General features: G+C 47.0%; 1 protein-coding gene across 4 annotated transcripts in view; it reads right to left on the reverse strand.

The window, feature by feature from the left end:
• zdhhc16b (zDHHC palmitoyltransferase 16b) overlaps window positions 1-20326 on the reverse strand; it is a 32660-nt gene that overhangs the window by 1547 nt on the left and 10787 nt on the right. For 2 of the 4 annotated variants that reach the window (XM_080205944.1, XM_080205945.1), the window contains exons 3-11: window positions 19166-19418; window positions 16476-16670; window positions 15410-15498; window positions 15179-15207; window positions 14036-14169; window positions 12541-12626; window positions 10882-11005; window positions 8238-8413; window positions 7996-8066 (exon numbers count right to left, since the gene is read on the reverse strand). In XM_080205944.1, the coding sequence (XP_080062070.1) occupies window positions 8033-8066; window positions 8238-8413; window positions 10882-11005; window positions 12541-12626; window positions 14036-14169; window positions 15179-15207; window positions 15410-15498; window positions 16476-16670; window positions 19166-19402 (1104 nt within the window). In that variant the 5' untranslated portion in view covers window positions 19403-19418 and the 3' untranslated portion in view covers window positions 7996-8032. The remainder of the gene's footprint in view (window positions 1-7995; window positions 8067-8237; window positions 8414-10881; window positions 11006-12540; window positions 12627-14035; window positions 14170-15178; window positions 15208-15409; window positions 15499-16475; window positions 16671-19165; window positions 19419-20326) is intronic. The other 2 variants (XM_080205946.1, XM_080205947.1) reach the window with 2 other exon arrangements.

Consider the following 20326-nt stretch of genomic DNA (forward strand, 5'->3'; position numbering starts at 1 on the left):
GGAGAAAACTTAACGCCACATGGACTAAATTCAAAAGTCTGGCTGTACTTTTGGGGGAAAAGTTTGATATGGAGACCAAAAACATTGCTTCAGTCTTCCCAATATTTAATTGGAGGAAGTTTATGCTCATCCAGTTCCACATATTGGAAAGCAATCTAATAATTTAGCAACACTGGAGGAGTTAAGGGAGAAAGTGGTGAGGTGGAGTTGGGTTTTTTCAACATGTGTGTGTAACTTTACATTGTGCTTTCAGATGATCTCATCAAGGGGGTAACATAGATTTAAAAAAAAGGGAGCCAAGGATAGACCCTTGGGGAACACCAGGGATAACAGGTCTGACAGCAGCTGTGGAGAGAGAACATAGGTAACATTCCGAGTCGGGATGACTCTGTCAGAGCAGCTTTGACAAAGGATCATCCTAACATCCGCAGTAATTTGCTTTTACAGGAAGAGAAACCATTACATGTGACTCTCCAGCTATGGTTAGATGAGAATGGAATAAGATATATACTGCTGCAAATTAGTGGTAGACCAAAAGATTGGGACAATTTTAGCAACCAGCAAAGCATGGTTAAAAAGAGAGAAATCAGATTATGAGAGAAAACCAGAAACATAAACTCAATAAAAGCCTTAATAAACAGAGATAAAGGGAAAGAGTAGCTAAAATGACACTGATTCCTCAGAGGGTGACACTGGGGAATTAATAATGGGAAACAAGCAAATGGCAGATACTTTGAACAAGTATTTTGTATCTGTTTTCACAATAGAAGATACAAAACATCCAAGAAGACAATCAAAAGGCAAAAGGGATTAATTTAAAACCATTACAATCACAAGAAAGGAACTGGTAGACAAGTCCCCGGAACCGGATGGAATGCATCCCAGGGTTCTGAAAGAAATGGCAGAAGTAATAGCAGATGCTTCAGTAATTATTTATCAAAATTCGCAGGACTCAGGGGAAGTGCCGGCGGATTGGAAAACAGCTACTATTACGCTGCTGTTTGAAAAAGGGAGCGACAAAAGGCAGGTAACTACAGGCTGGTTAGCGTAACGTCCGTAGTTGGGAAAATGCTAGAATGCATCATCAAAGAAGAAATAGCAGGACACCTAGGAAAGAACGTTTTGATCAAACAGATGCAGCACAGATTCGTGAAGGGAAAGTCGTGTTTGACGAACTTACTGGATTTTTATGAAGATGTGACTAATGCAGTAGACAGAGGGGAACCGGTGGATATGGTGTTTTTAGATATCCAGAAGGCGTTCGATAAGGTGCCTCACGAAAGGTTGCTGCAGAAGATTAAGGCACACGGAGTTGGGGGTAAAGTGTTTGCGTGGATTGAGGATTGGTTATCTAACAGGAAGCAGACAGTTGGAATAAATCGGTGCTTTTCTGGTTGGCAGTTAGTGACGAGTGGAGTGCCGCAGGGATCGGGGCTGGGGCCTCAACTGTTTACCATTTACACAGATGATCTGGAGGAGGGGGCTGAGTATAAGGTAACAAAATTTGCTGATGACACGAAGATGAGTGGAAAAGCGAATTGCGTGGAGGACGCGGAAAGTCTGCAGAGAGATCTGGATAGGCTGAATGAGTGGGCGAGGACCTGGCAGATGGAGTATAACGTTAGCAAATGTGAGGTTATCCACTTTGGTAGAAATAATAGTAGGAAGGAATATTATTTAAAGGGCGAAAAGCTGCAGCATGCTACGATGCAGAGGGACCTGGGGGTCCTTGTGCACGAATCGCAAAAACTCAGTCTGCAGGTGCAGCAGGTGATCAAGAAGGCAAATGGAATGTTGGCCTTTATAGCGAGGGGGATAGAATATAAAAGTAGGGAGGTCTTGCTGCAACTGTACAAGGCACTGGTGAGGCCACAACTGGAGTACTGTGCGCAGTTCTGGTCCCCTTATTTGCGTAAGGATATATTGGCCTTGGAGGGAGTACAGAGAAGGCTCACCAGGCTGATACCGGAGATGAGGGGCTTAGCTTATAAGGAGAGATTAAATAGACTGGGCCTGTACTCAGAGTTTAGAAGGCTGAGGGGGAATCTTATAGAGACTTACAAGATAACGAAGGGGTTAGATAGGGTGGAGGTAGAGAGATTCTTTCCACTTAGAAAGGAAACCAGAACCAGAGGGCACAGCCTCAAAATAAGAGGGGGGGGGGGGAGCAGTTTAGAACAGAGTTGAGGAGGAACTTCTTCACTCAAAGGGTGGTGAGTCTCTGGAATTCTCTGCCCATTGAAGTGGTGGAGGCTACCTCGTTGAATATATTTAAGTCACGGGTAGATAGGTTTCTGATAGACAAAGGAATTAAGGGTTATGGGGAGAAAGCGGGAAAGTGGAACTGATCCACTTCAGATCAGCCATGGTCTTATTGAATGGCGGGGCAGGCTCGAAGGGCTAGATGGCCTACTCCTGCTCCTATTTCTTATGTTCTTATTTCCTTAAGGGACATTAGCGAACCAGACGCATTTTTATGACAAACAACAATGGCTTCCTGGCCATCATTAGTCTTTTAATTCCAGATTTTTGTTGAATTCAAATTTCACCATCTGCTGTGGTGGGATTTGAAGCAGTGTGCCCCAGAGCATTATCCTGGGCCCCTGGATTACTAGTTCACCGACAATACCACTATGCCACTGTCTCCCAGAGTATAATCTGGGAATGTGAGAGGTTGTCTACTTTGGCAGAAGAGTTAAAAAACAGAATTTTATTTTATGGAGAGAGTGCAGAATGTTACAGTACTTGGGTTCTGGGTGTCCTTCCAATTAGGAAGGCAGGTGAAATAAGAACATAAGAAATAGGAGCAGGAGTAGGCCATCCAGCCCTTCGAGCCTGCCCCACCATTCAATAAGATCATGGCTGATCTGTCGTGGCTCAGTTCCACATTCCCGCCCTCTCCCCATAACCCTTAATCCCCTCTCTTATCAAAAACCCATCAACCCGCGTCTTAAAAATATTTAGCAAGGCAGCCTCCACCACTTCAACGGGCAGAGAATTCCAGAGATTCACCACCCTTTGAGTGAAGAAATTCTTCCTCAACTCCGTTCTAAACCGCCCCCCCTTTATCTTGAGGCTGTGCCCCCTAGTCCTACTGTCCTTTCTGAGCGGGAAGAGTCTCTCCACCTCTATCCTATCCATCCCATTCATCATCTTATACGTCTCAATGAGATCTCCCCTCATTCTTCTAAACTCTAACGAGTACAAGCCTAGTTTATTCAACCTCTCCTCATAGCTCAACCCCCTCAACTCCGGCATCAGCCTAGTAAACCTCCTCTGCACTCCCTCCAAGGCCAAGATATCCTTGCGTAAGTACGGCACCCAAAACTGCACACAGTACTCCAGCTGCGGCCTCACCAATGCCCTATACAGCTGCAGCAAGACCTCCCTACTTTTATATTCAATCCCCCTCGCTATAAAGGCCAGCATCCCATTCACCTTCCTGACCACCTGCTGCACCTGCAAGCGAGGTTTTTGCGACACATGCACAAGGACCCCGAGGTCCCTCTGCACCATCGCCTGCTGCAGTTTTTCGCCACGTAAGTAATAATCCTTCCTACCATTATTCCTACCAAAGTGGACCACCTCGCATTTGCCAACGTTAAATTCCATTTGCCATTTCCTGGCCCATTCGCCCAGCCTATCTAGATCCTTCTGCAGACTCTCCACACCCTCTGCACAATTTGCCGTTCCACCAATCTTGGTGTCATCAGCAAATTTCGACACCATACACTCGGTTCCCCCCTCCAGATCATCTATATAAATGGTAAATAGCTGAGGCCCCAGCACCGACCCCTGGGGCACTCCACTAGTCACCAACCGCCAATCCGAACAGCACCCATTGACCCCCACTCTCTGCCTCCTATTTGACAACCAATCCTCTATCCACGCTAACACCCTACCCCCAACTCCATGTCCCCTGACCTTCTGCAATAACCTCTTGTGAGGTACCTTGTCAAACGCCTTCTGAAAATCAAGAAAGACCACATCCACCGGCTCTCCTCTATCCACCGCCCTAGACACATCCTCACAGAACTCCAATAAATTTGTCAGACACGACTTCCCTTTAATGAAACCGTGCTGCGTCTGCTCTATCAAGCAATTCCCCTCAAGATGCCTCGCTATTTCCTCCTCGATGATGGATTCTAACATCTTACCTACAACAGACGTTAAACTAACCGGCCTATAATTCCCTGCCTTTTGCCTGGCACCCTTCTTAGACAACGGCGTAACATTAGCCGTTTTCCAATCATCCGGCACTTCCCCGGAATCCAGCGACGTTTGGAAAATAACCACCAAGGCATCCACTATCACCTCCGCCATTTCTTTCAGAAACCTCGGATGCATTCCATCCGGTCCTGGGGACTTGTCCACAATCAGCCCCTCCAGTCTGTCGAGCACCGCCTCTCTAGTAACAATAATGTCATTGAGACCCTCCAGTCCTACCACCTTTCCATCTCTAACACCCGGCAAATTATTCACGTCCTCCTCCGTGAAGACCGAAACAAAAAAGTTATTCAAGACCTCAGCCATATCCCCATCCCCTACCACTAAGTCCCCTTTCTCATCCTCTAAGGGTCCAACGTTCACCCTAGCCAGCCTCTTCCTTTTTATATATTTATAAAAACTCTTGCTATCCTTTTTTATATTAAGCGCTAGCCCAGCTTCATAGTTTCTCCTACCCTTCTTTATCAACTTCTTTGTCAATCTTTGTTGACATTTAAACCTCTCCCAATCCTCTTCTCGCCCACTACTCTTAGCTACTCTAAACGCCTCCGCTTTTAATTTAACACTTTCCTTCACCTCCTTCGTTATCCACGGCTTATTACCTCTCCTCCTACGGTCCTTTTTGACCATCGGAATAAATTTCTGCTGAGCACCAAGAAAGATCTCCTTAAAGATCCTCCACTGCTCCTCAGCAGACCTACCTTCCAACGCGCTCCCCCAGTCCACATTCGCCAATTCTTCTCTCATCCTACCGTACTCCCCTCTGTTCAAACAAAGGGCGCGTGTCCGGGAACCCACTTTCTCCTCCTCCATCTGCACCAGAAACTCCACCATACAATGATCACTCTCCCCAAGAGGATCCTTCACCACAAGGTCCCTAATTCTACCCGCCTCATTACATAACACCAGATCCAAGATAGCTCACTCCCTCGTCGGCTCCAACGCACACTGTTCAAGGAAACTATCCTGGCAGCATTCCAAGAACTCCTCCTCGAGCCCACCGCGTCCAACATGGGTCGACCAATCAATATGCAGATTGAAATCCCCCATAACTACGACCGTCCCATTCCTGCATGCCGCACTTATTTGTGCGTTAACAGCCCGCCCCACCTCCAGATCATTATTCGGGGGCCTATAGACGACACCCACCAGCGTCTTCCTCCCTTTGCTGTTCCTAATCTCTACCCACAACGATTCCACGTTCTGTTCTTTGGTTCCTATATCATCCCTTGCTACCACCCTGATGCTATCCTTAATCAGCAGAGCTATGCCCCCCCCCCTTTTTCCTCCCGTCTATCCTTCCTAAACACTTGATACCCCTGGACATTCAGCTCCCAGTCCCTGTCACCTTGCAGCCACGTCTCTGGAATGGCCACCAGATCATATCCATTTGTGCTGATCTGCGCCACCAGCTCATCCACTTTATTCTGAATGCTTCGTGCATTCAGATAAAGTGCCTTCATCCCAGCCTTCACCTGGACCCTATTTGCCGGAACGCCACCAACCATACTCACGCCCCCTACTCCCTTTATTATTGGGACATCCTCGGCCTCTACCCTTACCTGTACCCTCTCCTTAACTCTAGGCCCCGTAATGTCACCTACCCTTGCACCCTCCCCCCCCCCAATTAGTTTAAAGCCCTGTCTACAGTCCTCTTTACACGATTCGCCAGCACTCTGGTCCCAGCACGGTTCAGACCAATCCCATCCCACCTGAACAGGTCCCAACTACCCCAATACTGATGCCAATGTCCCATAAATGCAAACCCATTCCTCCCACACCAATCCCTGAGCCACCCATTCACTTCCTTAATCCTATCGACCCTACGCCCGTCTGCACTCGGTTCAGGCAGTAGCCCAGAGATAACCACCTTGTCGGTTCTACTTTTTAATTCCATTCCCAGCTTTTCATACTCCCTCCCCAGATCCTCAGTTTGCATTTTGCCTACGTCGTTGGCACCCACATGTACCACAACGACCGGATTCTCACCCTCCCACTCCAGGTTCCTCTGCAGCCCAGATGCGACATCCCGGACCCGAGCACCAGGCAGACAGCACACCCTTCTGTGCACTTTGTCATTGTGACAAAGGACAGTGTCAATACCCTTCACCCCACTATCCCCAATTACTACTACGTTCCTTTTCACCTTCTCTATGCCTATGCCCTGCTGCATCACTGTACCGTGTGCAGTTTGCTCACCGACCTCACCTCCCTCATTCTTGTCCAGACTGGAAGCAAGAACCTCAAACCTGTTATGCAGATTGAGAGGCTGAGGCCTCCGCTCCCCACCCCCCTTCCTCCTCTCAGCAGCCCCCTCTTGTTGCTGACCCTTAATTAGCCAGTCCGGGGGGGGGGGGTGGATGTCACTTGCACCCCATTGACAATGGCACCCTCTCTCCCCCTGATATTAGCCTTTATTGCAAAGGGGATAGAGTATAAAAGTTGGGAAGTCTTGCTGCAACTGTACAAGGCATTGGTGAGACTGAGAGTACTGTGTATAGCTTTGGTCTTGTTACTTTAGCAGGATATATTTGGACACAGTTCAGAGAAAGCTCAGTGGGCTGATTCCTGGAATAAAGGGTTTGCCTTTTGAGGAAAGGTTCAGCAGGTTGGGCCAATCCTCATCAGAATTAAGAAGAATGATTTTATGAAACATAGACGTTCCTGAGGGGGCAGGACAGGTGAGATCATAGAATCCCTACAGTGCAGAAGGAGACCATTCAGCCCATCGAGTCTGCACCCACCACAATCCCATCCAGGCCTTATCCCCATAACGCCACACATGTACACTGTTAGTCCTTGTCACTAACGGTCAATTTAGCATGGTCAATCAACCTAACCCAAACATCTTTGGACTTGAGGAAATCTGAGAACCCAGAGGAAACCCACGCAGACATGGGGAGAACATGCAAACTCCACACAGACTGTTAGCTGAGGCGTGAATCAAACTCGGGTCCTTGGCACTGTGAGGCAGCAGTGCTAACCACTGTGCCACCCATCTAGAACTAGTGGAAAAAGTTTAAAAATCAGTGATCTCCTACTTAAGACAGAAATGAGGAGGAATTATTTTTCTCTGAAAAGGTTATTAGTCTGTAATAACGTATTCAAGGCTTGATTAGATTTTTGAATGACAAGAAAGTCACAGGTTATGGGGGAAAGGCAGGAAAGTGGAATTGAGGCCACATTCAGATTAGCCATAATCCCATTGAATGGTGGAGCAGGCTCAAGTTTCTGACAGACAAGGAAATTAAGGGTTATGGGGAGAAAGCGGGAAAGTGGAACTGATCCACTTCAGATCAGCCATGATCTTGTTGAATGGTGGGGCAGGCTCAAAGGGCTAGATGGCCTTCTCCTGCTCCTATTTCTTATGTTCTTAAGGGGCTGAATGGCCTCCTCCTATTTCGTTGAGAAGCAGAGGACACATTTAAATTGATTGCCAAAAGGTAAATGGTAACCTGAGGAAAACATTGTTCCGTAGCAAGTGATTAGAATTTGAACTGTACTGGGTGTGGTGGAGGAACATTCAATCAAGAGGGAACTGGATAAGCAAGGGCTGTGGGAAACAAGACTAGCTGAATGGCTCAAGACTAGCATAAATCTGATGAGCCGAATGGAGACCTTCTAGCTGCAACCAGAGAAACAAAATAAAGAGATGGCGAACAGGTTGAGTAGATACAATTGGAATGGTTTATGTAGAGGATGAGGGTGGGATAATTGATCCAGATGATCTGCTGAGAGTCAGTTCTGTGCAATTCTGTCATCTTTTACCTTCGCTTTTCTATTCCAAGAAACAATTTCAAGTTGTTCAATTTTCCAGCATGATAGGGATTCCTGAAAACCTGATCAGAAAGAAGGAAACTGTAAATATTTAATAAAAATGAGAATGAGGCAGATTCCAATGAAACAAACAATGTCTCCAACCCAGAGATCAAAGGGTGGCCACCTCAGTACAATGGACACTATTAGCACTAAGGTTAACATAATACTGAGTAGTGAACATGGAGCTTTACCCTGTATTAATCCCGTGCTGTACTTGTCCTGGGAGTGTTTGATGGGGAATGTGTAGAGGGAGCTTTACTCTGCATCTAACCCCGTAGTGTTGTAGTGTTTGATGAGAAGCAGAGCTTGAAATGGAGAGGAACCAAAACAGAAAATGCTGGAAAATCTCAGCAGATTCTGACAGTGTCTGTGGGGAGAGAAAAGAGCCAACGTTGAGTCTGGATGATCCTTTGTCAGAGCTGAGAGCAAAGAGATTTATATCATTGGGGTGAGTGGGTGCGCTAGAACATTGCAAAAGGCCAAGGAAGGACATGTGGACAGGACAGCAGGATGGGGTGTTGAAGTGGCAAGAGACAAGTGTCCTGTAGGTGTTCAGCAAAGTGGTCGCCCAGTCTACGTTTGGTCTCTCTGATGTACAGTAGATGCATTGGGAGGAACAAATGCAACAGGCCAGATTGAAGGAGGTGCACAAGAAGCTTCACCTCCAAACATTGGCTCTATTCTCCTCCCACAGACGCTGTCAAAGCTACTGAGATTTTCCAGCGTTTCTGTTTTTGTTGCAACGTCCACAGTAATGTGCTTCTTTCTAAAATGGAAAAGATCTGGTCCACAGCAAAAACTCTTGCTTTAATAAGCAAAGAAAATTCAGACACGAGAACAACTAACAAACCCAAGGCATTTTCTGCTGCTCCTCTCTCACATAGTCCTGTGACTGAGCTAAACCCAGGATAGGGACAAATTTGTTAAGAATCATAGAATCCTTGCAATGCAGAAGGAGGCCATTCAGCCCATCAAGTCTGACCAATCACAATCTCACCCAGACCCTATTCCCATAATCCCTTGCATTTACCCTGTTAATCCCTAGGGTCAATTTAGCATGGCCAATCAACCAATGCGCACTTGTTTGGACTGTGGGAGGAAACCGGAGCACCTGGAGGAAACCCACTCAGACATGTGGAGAACGTGCAAACTCCACACAGTAACCTGAGATCGGGATTGAACCTGGGTCCCTGGCGCTGTGAGGCACTCTGCTAACTGCATGTGCGGCACTCTGCTAACTGCATGTGCACCCTATACTGTTAGCAGTGTGACCCACTGCAATATAACATGAGCCAAAGTGCTCAGGGACCATCCCCACCTCCATCTTGGCCTATCCTTGCCACCCAAGTATCAACTCTAGATCCTGCACCACTCCCTGCTCCAGGAACAGCCTCTGGAAGATGTTATTCAGCAAATTTCAGTGTGGAACAGGGACATGGGAATGGATCCGAGAGAGAAGGGAACCAGATATTCAAAATGAGAAAATTACATCACTCCTGCTGATTTCTTCACCCTGAATCCCTTGGGTCTTAAATTCAGGCAAGTAGGCTGCAGTAACTGAACCAGGCCTCTCACTATCCTTCCCCAACCAGACGTAACAGAGTTAAGAGACTGGAGAAGAACATCATCGTCCAGCCCGATGTCTGGACACCTCCCCCTCACCCGCCCACCCAGCAGCCCACCACTAGGTAGCAGACAGCAATCATTGGACAATTTTCAGCTGTTCTTGCGCCACCCAATACTGTCCACTGTCAAACCCCATTTCACCAAAACTCCATTCCACCCACACTGCCTCCTCTCAACCTCCATTCCATCCACACTGCCTCCTCTCAACCTCCATTCCACCCACACTGTCCCCCAGCTCCCAAACCCCCTTCCACCCACACTGTCCCCAACTCCCAAACCCCATTTCACCCACACTGCCCCTTTCAAACCCCATTTCACCCACACTACCCTCTCGCAAATCCCCTTCCACCCACATTACCCTCTCCCAAACCCCAATCCACCCACACTATCCTTCCCAAACCCCATTCCACCCAAACTGCCTCCTCCCAAACCCCATTCCACCCAAACTGCCCCCTTCCAAACCCCAATCCACCCACACTGCCCCCTTCCAAACCCCAATCCACCCACACTGCCCCCTTCCAAACCCCAATCCACCCACACTGCCCCCTTCCAAACCCCAATCCACCAACACTGCCCCCTTCCAAACCCCAATCCACCCACACTGCCCCCTTCCATACCCCAATCCACCCACACTGCCCCCTTCCAAACCCCAATCCACCCACACTGCCCCCTTCCAAACCCCAATCCACCAACACTGCCCCCTTCCAAACCCCAATCCACCCACACTGCCCCCTTCCAAACCCCAATCCACTCACACTGCCCCCTTCCAAACCCCAATCCACCCACACTGCCCCCTTCCAAACCCCATTCCACCCACACTGCCCCCTTCCAAACCCCATTCCACCCACACTGCCCCCTTCCAAACCCCATTCCACCCACACTGCCCCCTTCCAAACCCCATTCCACCCACACTGCCCCCTTCCAAACCCCAATCCACCAACACTGCCCCCTTCCAAACCCCAATCCACCAAAACCCCATTTTCCATCCAATACCGTCTCCTCTAAAACCCCATTTCACCAAATACCACACCCTCAGAATTTTACCCAACTGGCTTAACAACCTAACACTGACCCCCAACTGTGTCTCATCCCCAACAATGACCAATTGTCCTTACGTGTACCACCCCACGCTGCCCCAACATTGATCACTGGACAGACTGGCCTTCTAAGGGAGCCAGGGTCTGAGCACTTCAGATTCTGACAACTTACTCGGCCTTTCTTCTGCTGCCTCTGACGCTCTTTCTTATTGATGTGCCTTTCAATGCTGGTCTCTCCACACAGAATGAGGACTGTGTGCCACAGGGTGAGGCCACTGAGAGCAAGGGCCACAGAACTGGAACAGAGGGGAAGACACAGGGAAAGAGAGCAATTAACCACACCTCAAATTTCAAACGCCAACATCCTCCATACACCCAGAACCTTTAAATGGGGAAGAGGTGGCGGGGGAGGGGAGGGGGAGCGGGGAGGAATAGCTACAGAGGCTTTATTGTTAAATGTTAGAAATACTCAATCATTTAGTAAATTACATTTAAGTGAATTGAATGTTCTTAATGGGCAATAGCAGCAGTCATTTTGTGCTCAGCAAGATCCCACAAGGATGGTGGGCTAGGGGGTTACATATGAACAAACAAATTAGGAGCAATAGGCTATTTGGCCCTTGTACCTGCTTTCCTATTTGGTAAAAGTTAAAATTTATTTATTAGTCACAAGTAAGACTTAACACTGCAATGAAGTTACTGTGAAAATCCCCTAGTTGCCACACTCCAGCACCTGTTCAGGTACACTGAGGGATAAGTTAGCACGGCCAATACACTGACCCATGTGTCTTTCAGACTTTGGGAGGAAACCGAAGCATCCGAAGAAAACCCACGCAGACATGGGGAGAATGTGCAAGCTCCACATAGACAGTGACTCAAGCTGGGAATTGAACCCAGGTCCCTGGGACTGTAATGTGCTAACCACTGTGCCACCATGTGTAAGATCACGGTGGCTCCATTTATGACCTCAACTCCATTTTTCTGCCTATCCCCATCATCCTTTAACTCCCATCTTCAAAGATTAATCTAACCCAACTGTTAAATTATTCAATGGCTCTGCCTCTACTGCTCTCCGGGGTGGGGGGCGAATTCCACAGACCAACAACCTTCTGAGAGAAAATATTTCTCCTCTCTGTCTTAAATACAAGACACCTCATTTTTAAACTGTGTCCCCTGGTACTAGTCTCTCCCACAAAGGGAAACATCCTCTCAGTATCCACCCTGTCGAATCCCTCAGGATCTGGTGTTTCAATAAGATCATCTCTTATTCTTCTAACTCCAATGATACAGGCCCAGCCTTTCCTCATAGACAAGCTCTTCTTCCCAGGAATCATTCGAGTGAACCTTCTCGAATGTCAATACATCCTTTCTCAAATAAGGAGACAAGAGCGAGTGGATAGCACTGCTGCCTCACAACACCAAGGACTCAGGTTCAATTCAGGCCTTGGATCACTGTCTGTGTGGAGTTTGAACGTTCTCCCTGTGTCTGCATGAGTTTCTTCCGGATGCTCCGGTTTTCTCCCACAGCCCAAAGATGTGCAGGTTAGGTTGACTGGCCATGCTAACATTGTCCCTTAGCGTCAGGGGGATTAGCAGGGTAAATATGTGGGGTCATGGGAATAGGGCCTGGGTGGGATTGTGGTCAGTGCAAACTCAATGGGCTGAATGGTCTCCCTCTGCACTGTAGGAATTCTATGAAAAATTGTATAGCGTATTCCAGATGCAGCCACACCAACATCCTATAAAATTGTGGCAAGATTTCCCTATTGTATTCCATTCCCTATGCAATAAACAACAGGGGAATGTTATACCAGGGAATGAGAGCACTGACCTGCAGAGAACCCAGAGATAAATGATACACTTATGGAAAATCTTTTCCCGGAATGAAATGGTGGGAGCTGGAGTTTGCGTGGCTGACTGTAAGAGAGGGAAAGAGAAAGAGGTCATTTCTCAGCAACTTAGAGAAAACCACACTTCACCAATAACTTACACACTGCTTTCATTATCAAAGACATTTTAGTTATTTAAGAGACAAAATATTCAAATTAGAAGAAAATAAAAATGAATACACAAGAATTTTCTGCAGCATTTGCTAAGAGGCAATTTAGCATAACCAATCCACCTAAACTAGACGTCTTTGGAGTGTGGGAGGACCCAAGCCAGGAATCGAACCCAGGTCCCAGGCGCAGTGAGGCAGCAGCGCTGACCACCGTGCCACCCTGGCACTCTTCTTTGAAATACTGCCACAGAATCTTTTCCATCTGCGCAGGTGGTTAAAAGCCACATACAAAAGATGATCCCTCGGACAGTGGAGCACTCCCTCACTACTCAACGTCAGCCTAGGTTTTTCTCTTTAAGTACTGGAGTAAGACCTTAGCCCACCACGCTGACTCGAGTGAGTGTGCGATCCACTGAGCCAAGGGCAGCTAGAACTCAGCACAGACAGCAGTGCAAACAAATTGGGCTAAATAGTCTGTGGCAAATTCCACGTAAAGAAACTTTTTTTAAAGACAGGTCATTCCTACACCCCAGGCAACTGTTCCTCCCCACTTAATTCAGGGGCACCAATGTCAGATGTTCCAGGTCAGACCCAACCCCTCAGCAGAACTCAGACAACCTGGGACCTTCCAATTTGTGGTGCTTGGGGCATGTTTATCCACTGATCCATCAGGGAACCGGCTGCAGTAAGTTTGCAACATGTATTCTTGATAAACACACTGCTGGATCAAAATTATAGGTTTAGAAACAGGGCCCAGTTTGAACTTTGTCAATAAAATAACTCAGTTATTTTTAATTTTTATTTCGGGGCTCAGACTAACTTTTCCAGACACTCAATCCACAATTCCAACTTTAAAAACTTTCTCGTGAGAATTTTATTCGCATCGGGGGTTACAGTGTGCGAGATAAGGTCTGCAAAATGACTCGATAGGGGTCTCCAAAATGATACAGATAAGAATAGAGGTTGAGAAGATTTTCCTTCTTGTAGGGGAGATTAAAACGAGGAACAATAAATATAGGACAGTCACTAAACAATCCAATCAGGAGAAATTTCTTCACCCAGAGAGTGGCAAGAAGGTGGAACTCACCTCTACAGACAGTAATTGAGGTGAGTTACAGGCACAGTTAAGGGGTAAGTTAGATAAGAGAAAGGAATAGAATAATACACTGATAGGGTGCGATGAATAAAGATAGCAGCAGCTGGAATGCAGCATAAACAGTGGGACAGACAAGTTGGGCTAACTAGTCTGTGGTAAATTTCACATAAAGAAACTTTTTTTAAGGCAGGTCATTCCAGCACACCAATGCCAAGATGACTTGCTGCTTACATTAATGGTGAAATATGCATCAACAAACAGCTCCCTGCTGCTCACACTACAGTACACACAGCCCAGTGTCATAAATAGGCAGAATGAAAAGAAGTATCGATGGTTGTAATGGCCCACGCAGTTATTCAGCCAAGCTGGACTGGAGAGTTAAGGAGGAGAAACCGTGACAACAAAGCCTCCTTTCATTTCACCCTTTCAGCTGTTGGTATAGTGCTATTATTGTACCTGTCCTGGGAGTGATGGGGGCAGTGTACAGGGAGCTTTACTTTGTATCTAACCGTGTGCTGTACATGTCCTGGGAGTGATGGGGGCAGTGTAGAGGGAGTTATACTCTGTATCTAACCGTGTGCTGTACCTGTCCTGGGAGTGATAGGGGCAGTGTAGAGGGAGCTTTACTCTCTATCAAACCATGTGCTGTACCTGTCTTGGGAGTGTTTGCTGGGGACAGTATAGAGGGAGTTTTACTCTTATCTAACCCCATGCTGTACCTGTCCTGCGAGTGCTTGATGGGGACAGTGTAGAGGGAGTTTTATTCTGTATCTAACCCTGTGCTGTACCTGTCCTGGGAGGGTTTAATGGGGACAGTGTAGAGGGAGCTTTACTCTGTGTCTAACTCCATGCTGTACCTGTCCTGGGAGTGTTTGGTGCGGACATGGTAGAGGGGAGCTTTATTCTGTATCTAACCCCATACTGTAGTTTTCCCGGGAGTGTTTGATGGGAGTGTAGAGGGAGTTTTACTCTGTATCTAACCCTGTGCTGTACCTGTCCTGGGGAGCATTAGATGATCTGGTGCATGAGAAAGGTCACCAAAACTAATGAACTCAGGAACACAAGTTCAAAGTAAGGGGAAACAGTTCAGTGGAGATGTGTGGGGGAAGTTTTTTTACACAGAGGGTGGTGAGGGCTTGGAATGCACTGCCAAGTGAGGTAGTTGAGGCAGTTACATTAGCGACATTTAAGACCTATCTGGATAGACACATGAACAGACGGGGATTAGAGACCAACAGATGGTTGGTCTAGATAGTACAATGTGGTCGGCACAGGCTTGGAGGGCCGAAGGGCCTGTTCCTGTGCTGTTCTTTGTTCTTGAAGAATAATAAAATATCAAAAAGATGATAAACCATTTAAGTGCAGAAAGGATACGGCAATGATGATCCATCTTCAAGATACATCTGAAAGATAATAAAGTATTGGTTAGCAGTCTAAGTTTGCTCTTTAAAATCTGTCAGATTGAGATCATAAACTCCAAAAGGACTGAGAAGCACCACAGCAAAACTCCATCCTGTCCAAAACCAGAGTCCCAGGGACCTCTGGCCCCACCCACATGGCCCCATGGGATCTGCCCCTCCCCTCAGCGCCAGAGACCAGTCTTACCGGTTACAAATGCTGCAGTGATGGGTACGGGCTGGTTTTGGATTAATGCACTTCCTGCAGATTGAAACCATCGGAATGTCAGTTTTTCCCTGGGAACAAAGAGAGCTAAACATGTAACTCACACATCAGCTACAGCACAGGATTAGATGCAGAGTAAAACTCCCTCTACACCCTCCCAATCAAACACTCCCAGGACAGGTACAGCACGGGGTTAGATACAGAGTAAAGCTCCCTCTACACTGTCCCCATCAAACACTCCCAGGACAGGTACAGCACAGGGTTAGATACAGAGTAAATCTCCCTCTACATCGTCCCCATCAAACACTGCCCTACAGATACAGCACAGGATTTGACTAAACTTCCTTCCACAAGCCATGCTCCATTATTTACATGTGTGAATCTGTGGAATTATACTAATGTTTTTCTCTTTTAATTCACAGGTTTTAAGTCGGTCCGCCTTGTTGTCCAACGAGGGGCATACACGCGATGGGTCGTACCAGGGCTGTTCTTCGATGTTCGAGAGTAGCCTAGTACTTCATGTCGTTAGTGTACGCTTAAACTGGACCAGATGCTGGGCAACACGACAGCTCAGTGACTATCACTGTTTGCTGTGCAGACACATGGATTTGGGCCAGTGTCTGTGGGAGTTTGCGCATTCTCCCCGTGCTTGCGTGGGTTTTCTCCGGGTGCTCCGGTTTCCTCCCACACCCCAAAGATGTGCTATTAGGCTGATTGGAGGTAATAAATTGTCCCTAAATTAGTTTTCCCTCAATGTGAAATGCCATAAGCATAGATAAGATCATGGGTGGAGGGGGGACTGGTAATGTTAAAATGGCGGCGCGGGCTAGTTGGGCCGAAGGGCCTGTTTCCCGGGCTGTTTTTGTTCTTCTTCTTTCTTTGAATGATGCTATATGAGTGCAACTAACAATCATCCTATTGCACTTTGCCTTATGTGCCTCAAAAATCCTCTGTAATTACACTATGACGCTCACGTCTTTCTGGTCCACCCTGATCAGATTCTCCTCTTGCCCAGCCCTGAGGGCCATGTCTGTATTTGAGTCTGTACCTCTGCTGGGTGTCCAGGGTGTGTCCGCACGGCCTTGTAGTAGTGAAATACAATCTGCATCAGGTTCCAGTGCCCGTAGCAGAGGTGCCAGGCGATCCATCCCACAGGATATGTGCTGAGGATGACGGGCAGGACACAAATATAAACTATCATCACAATTGTGGTCGTCAGGATGATCACCAGGACAACAAACACCTGCAAGAGAGAAGGAGCAATGAATCTGCAGAGACCACATGGGGAGGGGGGGGCAGAGGGTCCACATCAACCTACCAGGCACAAGTCAGGAGTGTGATGGAATACTCCCCACTTGCCTGGGTCAGGGCAGCTCCAACAACACTCAAAAAGCTCAACATCATCCAGGATAAAGCAGCCCACTTGACTGGCATCACATCCCCCATCTTAAACATTCACTCCCTCCACCAACACACAGTGGCTCATGCAGTGCAGCAACTCATCAAGATTCCTTAGAAAGCACCTTCCAAACCCATGACCTCTACCAGCTAGAAAGACAAGGGCAGCAGATACATGCTATAACACCACTTGTGAGTTCCCCTTTAAGCCACTCACCATCCACAAGACCATAAGGTATAGGAGCAGAATAGGCCATTCGGCCCATCATGTCTGCTCTGCCATTCAGTCATGGCTGACATGATTCTCAACCCCATTTTCCTGCCCTTTTCCCCATAACTTTGATCTCTTTACCAATTAAGAATCTCTGTCTTAAATGCACTCAATGCCCTGGCCTCCACAGCCTTCTGTAGCAATGAATTACGTAAGAACATAAGAAATAGGAGCAGGAGTAGGCCATCTAGCCCCTCGAGCCTGCGCCGCCATTCAATAAGATCATGGCTGATCTGTCGTGTCTCAGTTCCACATTCCTGCCCTCTCCCCATAACCCTTAATCCCCTTGCCTATCAAAAACCTATCAACCCGTGTCTTAAATATATTTAGCGAGGCAGCCTCCACCACTTCAACGGGCAGAGAATTCCAGAGATTCACCACCCTTTGAGTGAAGAAGTTCCTCCTCAACTCTGTTCTAAACCGCCCCCCCCCCCCTTTATCTTGAGGCTGTGCCCTCTAGTCCTATTGTCCTTTCTGAGCGGGAAGAGCCTCTCCACCTCTATCCTATCCATCCCATTCATCATCTTATATGTCTCAATGAGATCTCCCCTCATTCTTCTAAACTCTAACAAGTACAAGCCTAGTTTATTCAGCCTCTCCTCATAGTTCAACCCCCTCAACTCCGGTATCAGCCTAGTAAACCTCCTCTGCACTCCCTCCAAGGCCAAAATATCCTTGCGTAAGTGCGGCGACCAAAACTACACACAGTACTCCAGCTGCAGCCTCACCAGTGCAGCAAGGCCTTCCTACTTTTATATTCAATCCCCCTCGCTATGATGGCCAGCATCCCATTCGTCTTCCTGACCACCTGCTGCATCTGCAGGCTGGGTTTTTGCGACTCATGCATAAGGACCCCGAGGTCCCTCTGCACCATTGCATGCTGCAGTTTTTCGCCAAGTAATAGTCCTTCCTACCATTATTCCTACCAAAGTGGACAACTTCACACTTATCAACATTAAATTCCATTTGCCAGTTCCTGGCCCATTCGCCCAGCCTATCTGGATCCTTCTGTAGACTTTCCACACCCTCCGCACAATTTGCCGTTCCACCCATCTTGGTGTCATCAGCAAATTTCGACACCATACGCTCGGTTCCCTCCTCCAGATCATCTATATAAACGGTAAATAGCTGAGGCCTCAGCACCGACCCCTGGGGCACTCCACTAGTCACAAACCGCCAATCCGAATACCACCCATTGACCCCCACTCTCTGCCTCCTATTTGACAGCCAATCCCCTATCCACACTAACACCCTACCCCCAGCTCCATGCCCCCTGACCTTCTGTAATAACCTCTTGTGCGGCACCTTATCAAACACCTTCTGAAAATCAAGAAACACCACATCCACCGGCTCTCCTCTATCCACCCGCCCTAGACACATCCTCATAGAACTCCAATAAATTCGTCAAACACGACTTCCCCTTAACGAAATCGTGCTGCGTCTGATCTATCAAACAATTCTCCTCAAGATGTCTCGCTATTTTCTCCTTGATCACGGATTCTAACATTTTACCTACAACAGACGTTAAACTAACCAGCCTATAATTCCCTGCCTCTTGCCTGCCACCCTTCTTAAACAACAGCATAATATTAGCCGTTTTCCAATCTTCCGACACTTCCCCAGAATCCAGCGATGTTTGGAAAATAATCACCAATTCCACAGATCCACCACCTTCTGGCTGAATGAATTCCTCCTCATCTCAGTTCTAAAGGATTGTCCCTTCACTCTGAGTCCTAGTCTCTCCTACTAATGGAAACATCTTCCCCATGTCCACTCTATCTAGGCCTTTCAGTATTCTGTAAGTTTCAATGAGAAATACTCTCATCCTTCTAAATTCCACTAAGTACAAACCCAGAGCCCTTACATGTTCCTCATACATGGAAACATATTGTCGTTCCTTCACTATCACTCAAAATCCTGGAATTGCCTCCCTAACAGAATGGTGGGTGCATCTGTATCCCTGCGACTATAGCTGTTCAAGGCAGTGATTCACCACCACCTTCTCAAGGGACATTAGAGATGGGCAACAAATGTGAATATTTAAAATATGATGGAGTTAGAACACTCACCACTCCAAACCATCGAGTTACATGGTCCACCAGCCAATAGATAGGCTCAAACAAAGAGTCAAGGACAACGTCAGTATTGGTAAAGGAGTTGTAGATGAGGGACTTGGCACACAGCTTGCTGTAGCTCCAGAGGGTCCTCACACGGTGAAGGAACTTCGATCGCCGCCTACGGCCCAGTCGGAAACACTTCAAAAACAAACGCATGGCGGTGCAGACACAACGTAGTTGCCTCCTCATTTCAGCACAGCCCAACCTAGAGACAAGGAATTAGGACAGAGCAGGGGATTAGATACAGAGTAGAACTCCCTCTACATTGTCCCCATCAAACACTCCCAAGACAGGTACAGCACGGGGTTAGACACTGTAATGTCCGAATTATGTTAGGGGTTGTGGGCTTTAAAGAAACAGAAAACTATGTGGTTCCTTTCAATACCAAATCCATCATCTTCCACACTACAGGATCAATTCCACTATATCTCTGAACTTGAGAAGTTGTCACAGACAAATGATCTACCAGCAAAAAATAAAGAACGTTGGCAAAACTAGTTGGTGGCATCTGCTCAATAGGTAAAGGAAAACATGATAACGTATCAATCACTCTGATTGACGATGCTGTATATCATAGGAGTGTGCAGACAGGAGTGGTGACTGTTACTGCAATCAGTTAGCAGCTATGGAAGGTATACCTTCGTACAGACCAAAAATAGTAGCTACGGGTTGATGATTAGTCTGGAAAAAGTCAAACTTTTTTCTCTTGATTCGCAGACCATTTGCTTGAAAACATACCAAAACTGCTTCCAAAGCATTCAAGTGCTCCTGTTCACTCGACTTTGTAATTAAAATATCATCCAGGTAACATTGTACTCCAGAGAGATCACTTGAAATCTGCTTCATTGATCTTTGCAAAAGGTCTGGTGTGGATGGTATTCCAAAAGGCAATCTTTCATAGTGAAAAAGACCTTTGAGTAACGATGGTGAGCAATGGTTGAGATTCAGTGGTTACATTATCTGTAAACATGCTTGTGAAAGATTAATCTTGCTAACTTTCTGACCATCTGATAACCCAGCAAAATCTTCAATTAAAGGAAGCAGATACTGTTCCGCCCACAACACTGGATTTCACCACAAATACAAAACTGAACCATCTGGTTTGTTGACAGG

The sequence above is a fragment of the Carcharhinus amblyrhynchos genome, chromosome 17 (assembly GCF_965287045.1).
Source record: "Carcharhinus amblyrhynchos chromosome 17, sCarAmb.v2.hapA, whole genome shotgun sequence".
In the NCBI taxonomy this organism is placed as follows: Eukaryota; Metazoa; Chordata; class Chondrichthyes; order Carcharhiniformes; family Carcharhinidae; genus Carcharhinus; species Carcharhinus amblyrhynchos.